This window comes from Periophthalmus magnuspinnatus, chromosome 20 (assembly GCF_009829125.3).
Source record: "Periophthalmus magnuspinnatus isolate fPerMag1 chromosome 20, fPerMag1.2.pri, whole genome shotgun sequence".
Taxonomy (NCBI): domain Eukaryota; kingdom Metazoa; phylum Chordata; class Actinopteri; order Gobiiformes; family Gobiidae; genus Periophthalmus; species Periophthalmus magnuspinnatus.
Window position 1 is genome coordinate 13,033,592 of NC_047145.1, and position 7,612 is coordinate 13,041,203.

The 7,612-nt window shown below is 43.1% G+C and overlaps 1 protein-coding gene across 1 annotated transcript; it reads left to right on the forward strand.

Annotated features, from left to right (window-relative positions):
• The first annotated feature begins 387 nt into the window (after window positions 1–387).
• On the forward strand, window positions 388–4,872 carry nell3 (NELL (neural EGFL like) family member 3). Its single transcript, XM_055230057.1, has 4 exons — window positions 388–1,060; window positions 1,725–2,284; window positions 2,569–2,635; window positions 2,801–4,872. The coding sequence occupies exons 1-4, from the start codon at window positions 475–477 to the stop codon at window positions 4,333–4,335; spliced, it is 2,748 nt and encodes a 915-aa protein (XP_055086032.1). The 5' UTR covers window positions 388–474; the 3' UTR covers window positions 4,336–4,872.
• Window positions 4,873–7,612: the final 2,740 nt, after the last annotated feature.

Consider the following 7,612-nt stretch of genomic DNA (forward strand, 5'->3'; position numbering starts at 1 on the left):
AGACAGCAGAGAGAGGGGGGAGAGAGAGGGGAGAGAGACAGAGAGAGAGAAAGATGGGGCATAGAGAATGAGAGACAGCAGAGAGAGAGAGGGGAGAGGAGAGGCAGAGAGACAGAGACATAGAGAGAGGGGAGAGAGACAGAGCAAGAGAGAGAGACAGAGAGAGAGGGTAGAGAGAGACAGAGAGAGAGAAGAAAGAGACGGAGAGACAGAGAGAAGAGAGAGAGGAGAGAGGCAGAAGGAGAGAGTGTGTGTGTGTGTGAGAGAGAGAGAGAGAGAGAGAGAGAGAGAGAATGTGTGTGTGTGTGTGTGTGTGAGAGAGAGAGAGAGAGAAAGTGAGAGAGAGAGAGTGAGTTTTCATCTGAGGACGCCAGGCACACTCCGCACACCAGGGCTCAAACTTTGATGATGCTCTTGTTCGGAATCTAAGAGTTATACAAAGTGCGGGGAATCCGGGGAATACAAGTGCTCAAAATGCGGTTGGTGTTACATTTGATGGTGCTTTGTTGGATATCACTTTGCCAAGCCACCGCAAACAACTGTAGAGGAGCTCACTGCAAGGAAACTGGTGATCCAAGACCGTGCATCGGCGCGCACTGTCCAGGTAGCAGAGTATCCAGACCTCCGCGCCAGTTCAACCCAGTTACGCAAGGCAAAGTGAGCAGCAGCAGCCAGTACAACGCGTATCCAGGCTCGGCATCCACACCGCGCCAGAGCAGCATCAGCGGTGGGGTAAGAGATGGGAGCTTGGCGGGATGCACAGATGCTGAGTGCGCAGTGCTCGCCAAACACGTTCACGCATCTTCCAACGACACGCGGGAATGTCGAGGAATCGAGTGCAGATTACCGCTTAGGATCCGACCACGGACGAGAGCGCTGGTGTGCGTGGGAGAGGGGTGCGTGAGCGGCGGAGCACCGGAGGATAGAGACCACAGCCGTCCCGTTCATGTGTCCGACAGAGCTGCACAGTTCTTGGGGGATTTCCCGGAGTTTGGATATCCGTCTCCAGAACTTGGCGGCGCGCCTTTGGGCGTCCAGCTCACGTGTGATATCAAGCCAGGTCTGTTTTCAATATGATAAAAGAAGTTTGATGTGCGTAAATGTGAAGTAGCCTTTGTCTGCTACTTTTATTGGAGGCTGAAAGTTTTACAACCGCTGAAGAGCGCAATAAAAGAGCACACTGTAAAAGTGTAATAGGGCTAACTGTAAAAAATATATTGATTTATTCATTCGCTCAAAGCAGCTCGGAATAGAAAATTTACCTCATCGGAATCTTATAGACTCCAGTGTCTCTCCATCTACAAATCAAAAGAAGATTATAATGAAAGACTGCAGGCGTATTTGACCTTCATAGTAAAGTCATCAGAAAGCTCCAGATGGAGTGGAAAAGGGCATGTGCACAAATGAGGCTCTGTTGATCATGTGTCATTACCTCTGGACTGTTCACACATTTTTCACAACAGGCACAGATTCCTCTGACAGAGAGCAGAGGTGCTCTGTGATCACACAATATTCTAAACACTTTGTGTGCTCCACAGTCCATTTTATTTTTACAACCTAAAAATAAAAAGCTTTAACTCTTTATTGAACTCTTTATTTAATGGCAAATCAATGAATGTTATAACATCTGAAATGCACTCTGGGATGGAATGGCTTTATCACAATGTTCTGAGAAGCCCTTCTGAACAATAACATGCTCAACAATAAGCTGACTGTGTTTTCAGGGGAGAATGAAGTCCCATCTGAAGACGCGCTCATCCTTCACCTGCAGCTGTCTAAAGGACAGGAGACCCTGGTGGAGGCTCTGCGGGCGCAGCAGGCCGTGGTGAGGGACCTGCAGCAGAAGTTAGTGGAACAGCAGGAGGCGCTGTTGTCCCAGCAGAGGGACATCCTGGAGCAGCAGCGCCGCATGTACCAGCAGATGGATGCAGTCAAGGCCCAGTACGAGATGCTGTCGGACACGGTCAAGCAGGTGTCCTTCCAGGGCCTGCAGGGGGAGCTGCAGAGCTACCTGGAAAGCCAGCTGTCTGGGCTGCAGAGCCAGGCCCGCAGCCACCTGCACAAGTCCTACGCTGTGCACAAGATGGACCTGGACTCTAAAGGCATGGACGTGATGGGAGAGGCCCACTTTCCTCAGCCTCTGCTGGGCTGCCCTTCTCCCTGTGGGCCGGAGCAGTTCTGTGACTTCCAGAGGGACCCTCCTCAGTGTGAGAGCTGCACCATGTGTCCCCCAGGCTTCTTCCTCATCTCCCAGTGCTCGCCCACCGCCGACCGCATGTGTCAGGTATTTTACCATTATCATAGTACATCCATGTTTTATCTTGTGAAGTCAGTCTTTCATAAAGTCTACATATCTACTACACTGATAAATGAAACACATATTTAAAGTTGCTGAGACAGAGCTAGCTGCCTTTGAAGACCTGCCAAAATGGTGGTCTTCCAACATTCACACCAAAAGCATCTGCAGTGTCCATCACAATAGACCGGAAAGTCCAATGTCATATGTCATGTTTAATTAATTATATATATTTGATACATATTTGTTTTCTATTTGCTCTGCTTTCACAGGACAGAGATGAATGTCTGGAAGTACCCAACATCTGTGGAGAAAGAGTGAAGTGCCTCAACACACCAGGTAGGATTATGTCCGGACTTGCTACATTATTAAAGTTTTTACATCCATGCTATACTGTATAGACCTATGTGACCTCTCAGTCTGTCTAAATTCCATCCCACTTACATAAGCAGTTCTTTGTCTGGCCTTGTCTTGACACTTCCTGTCTGCTCTCTTCTCTTCCAGGGGGCTTCAGATGTCTGGGCGTCTCAGAACATGAGGCTGTGATGGGCTTGTGTGGTCACGAATACTTCTACAACCAGGAGCTGCAGGAGTGCCAGGCCTGCTCAGACTGCATGGGAGAGTCCATCTCTGTTCCATGTACAGCTATGAGTGACGCCGTGTGTGGCCAGTTTGCAGAGAGCCAACTATCCCAATCCTGGGCCGCTACTGTGACCATGCCCTCGGCTCGGAATTCTGAAGCTAAGATCTTCCCCGGACTCCAGATGTATATTCGTAGCAAAGACAGAAGTAATCTTTTGTCCGCTGAAGCAGGTAGGGTGATCTTCCAGCAGCATGGCCTTGTGTGGATGGACCACAACTTTGCCATCAAGCACACCTGCAGGAACTTCTTGCAATTAGGAATGAGACTCAATGGAAGCCAAGAAGAAGAAGGACAAGATCTTAGCGGAGTTCGGATTGAGCAACCAGATGGCAAATACTTCCAAGGGGTTAGTGTTAGTAGCGTAACGGAAGTGGAACCCAATCATACCTTTGCAATACTTTTAAAGAGTCCAAACAACCACTGCAACCAAAGCAAAGACATCCATGTGTATGATATTTCACCCCCGACATTTAGCTTTTTCTGGTTATCCCATGACACCGGCGCAGTTGCTATCTCCGCTCAAATGTCACTACTAACGCAATACCAAACAAGCTATCGACCAACTTTCCGCGTTACCTCAGTTTCTGATCCATACATGATTAGCTTGACCCATGACAATCGCGGGATACGTTTCACGGAAAGCGGCGTCGTCAAGTTTGTACTCCAGCAAGCGCTATACTCCATGGGCCATACTTGCGTGAAAGAGGGTTTTTCCTTGATTGCCTTCACGAATCACAATGGAACAGGCAAGGAAATTATGCAAGCGTTCAAAACTGGGGTCAACTATAGAGACACGTCCATCACGCTCTCCGGTGCTGCAGTTGTTGATAGTGGCGATACCCTGAGCTTCGAAATCACATCCCCGTCACAGTGTAACATTCGCTATTTTGGAGATGGTACCGGGATCAGTATCTTGAGTCTAATTTGGATTCCGTCTGCGGTATCTACAGCATTGAGCGCTACCGTAGTGAAAACTGGACTTCCATCCGGAGCAGTCAGGAATAAACCTCTGCTTTTCCATCAAACAAGCTCGGATGTGCCACAAGTTCATTTGGCACGTTCTGGAGAGCCCAACAGCCGAAAGAACTTTGTCTTCCACCAAAAAGGTACAGCGAATGTAGCATTGAATCTAAAGTTAATCCACTCTTGTAATGTTGTGAAGTTGACATTGCAAAGAGTAGGCGGTCCAGATCAGGGTAGTCCGGGTCCTGTGGCGCAGCAGGTGTCCGGTCATATGCCTGAAGGGAGCGAGTGGGCCAGCATTGGACTCAGGACCTCGTTTCAAGTTCAAAACGGGACAGCTATCTATGCGACTTTGGACTGTATACGAGGGAGAGTCAATCACATCACTCATGAAGGTGGTACAAATATTTCAATCTTGTGGGTGGCAGTTTGAGAACAGTGGGGAATTAAAGACGATTTTGCACATGACCAAACAGTTAATGGACGCCAGCTGGTGCCTTACTCTTCTCAGTTTTCAATGTTAGTTTTTATATTTTTTAACTTATAAAATACATTCCCAGATAATGATAAGTACTGCTTTTGCTGTGAGTACTTCGGCTGGTTGAACAGTGACCAATGTGTTTGAATGTGGTTGTGTGCGTTGTATGTTATAACTAATATGCATGAGTGAAGGACCATGCAGGCATGTCATCTTATGCATGTTATTTTTCTGTACTGTTAAGCCTTTGTAAACTACTATGTAACAGATCTTATTTTGCATTAATCAGGAATTTACATAGTGATGTTTTTGTATTTATTTTCCATTTTCTAAAGATGTATTGTATTATATTAATGCATATACTTGCCAGTATACAGTGTAAATTCTATACAGATTTGTTTGTTGATTTTTATACATAAAGACTGCACAAGTACAGATTATAAACATGTTGAAAAGTGCAATGAGATTTTCAAGTATGTATAACCTGAAGTGAAAATTATTTTAACATGAGGTGGGCTGTAACTTCATGCATATTGCAGTTAATAGTGTTGTGTCCGCTGAAAAATAAGGAATAACATCTATCTATATTCATTTGAACCATAAATGTGGACACTCCTGGATCAACAATGCATGTAATAAAAGTAAATGTGTATATTTTGCTGTATATCAAGGTACATTGAACAGTCTGCCTTTCACTTAATCAAAGAAAATTTGAATGTCCTAATTGCATAAAAGCTCTGACAATGTGTTTTGTCCAGAGGGTTATGTAGTCTTTTTCGGCTTAGACCTGTTAGTGGGTTTAGCCATCATATCATCATATTGTCTACAAGAACAATTTGAAATTGTTCTTTTGAATACAAGCAAAATGTAATATATTGAGTATATCGAGTTATTGATTATCATAAACAAAAAATACATAATATACACACACACATATATATATACATATACCCTTGCATTATTCCAAACAAGGGTATAAGGCGTTTTCATTTGTTCAATTGTACAGGCCACTTGACATTTAAAAGTACATTTTGGTACATTTTTTATTTGTTACAAAAACTACTAACTATAGACCCTTCCAGGACTAATATGTTAAGAATAGTTGTGAGCACAACCTGGTACCGATCTAAATGTTTCCATTGACTTTAATGAGGCAGCTAAATAAAAACATACATTTTCGCAATTGTTGATTTATCGGATCTGAGGATCTTCATAAAATAAAAGTTACATTTATTGTCAAGCTGCAATTATTTATTTATTTTTTTGGTGCGTTGTTTTTCCCCATAACGTGAGATGGAAGAAATGCTAATTACATTGTTGTTAGCATTTATGTTATTTACTGCTGGGTGAAATAAGGTGAATACATTACGTCAATAAACTACATAAAACACTCTTCCACACATGGGCATGCCTTGGTATTTCATAGTTTGGAATGTTTAGTGGCTAACGCCAACTTCCATTTAAAATGCACTGGAACCAAAGTATGAAACACAAGAAGGGACTATCAATAAAAAAAAAAAAAAATACTGCACACTTTTTCTTGAAATTGGACTGTTTTTGTTTTAGAAACTGGAAAACAAGAGGCATCGTTTTAGTTCACTCAACTTTCATATGACCCTTATTACATTTCAGTACATTGTTAAACCTATCTATGGGCACTCTGTTCTCCCCATCCTACCTCTCATTTTCCATTCATTTCAAGGCTAAAAGTTGAACATAGAGACATTACTCATCTCTTTAATCTCACACATGCGGAACCCATTTCGAAGTAGCTCCATTCAACAGCAAAGGTGCCAAAATTAGAGTTAATACCTGAAAAATCATGCAGTATTTTCTTTTCGTTGTTCTTAATCAAGCTCAAATGATTCCTCTGCGTTGTACCAACAGGAAACATAACAAATAGTCTGTGCCTGGGAGTGAATGAAAGAGCAGAGGAGGAAGACGTGAGGCTTGTGAGAAACGCTCCAATGTTTCAGTGGATGGGCCAATTGAAAACAGGTGCTCCAGATGTGTGAGGATGGAGATCAAATGAGAACCATAACACACGCTAACACTGCTAACATCAGAGAGAGCAGAGAACGGCCTGCTCTGGACGTGTCTGCGCTCAAATACTTCTTTAAGCAGCGGCTTTTAATTGGGATAAACACTTCAGTCTACACAGCTGCACTAGACTACATTAAGAGCTATTTAAGCCCAAGCAGTCAGGGCAAAGGTACAGCTCCTGATAGACATGACTGTAGACAGAATTACCATATTATACAGTAGAAAACCATTGATTCACAATTTAAAGGTCCACCATGTAACCTTTCTGTTGGAGGGTCTGCCACCTGCTGCCTGATGCTATTGTTTCACCTGGATAAACATTGATCTCCTTGGAGAGATTTGGGTGATGCCACTAAGCAATTACAGGACCAGAGGTTTATGCATAGGTGACACAATAAGAACTGTTTTTCAAGGTATATATTTTTAAAGAAATAACACCTCACATGATGAAATAAATGCAATACAGATATAGTTAACAGTGGACCTTAAAAGGGCCAATATTATGGTATTTTTAATCTATGTTATAATGTTGTATCCTCATCAAAAAACATATCTGAAGTTGTGGTTTGTTTCATTCACACACATTTAAGACACAAACCCTGCATATTTAGGCCACTACATGACATCAGAAGGTACAAAGCTTTGGGGATGTAGACAGACTAATAACAATGGGCACCTGTACTGGAAACATGTATTCCAGGTATGTTTTTGATGAGGTAACATTATATCATGGTTAAAAGCTCATAAGAGTCAAATTTGTTGTTTTGTTTTTTTCTTGAAGACTCCTGATTGAAACCAAAGGGAAGACAGCCTATACAAGACATTAGCTGCAGCCAACAGACAAACAAACTAAAGAAAAATAATGTAGTAGATTTTACAAAGCATGTTTAAACTATTCAATAATGCTAGGCTTGTTTACAAGGTTCTTTCATTTGTATGTTGACTTGTGGCATTTCTATGGCACAGACATGTCCCTCTACACCACAGTGCATCTGCTGTGAGTTTGTGTTTTCCCAGAAGATTCTTGTGTTTGGAGAGACCTCAGACCTCAACAACAACTCACATGAATCCAAGTTTTCTACAATAAAACCGACCCCAACATGGCCCAAAGCCTGCACACAGCAAAAGAGTCCTCTCCAGCTGCTTACGGCTAATTGTCACATGTGTTGTACACCACAAAAGTACTTGA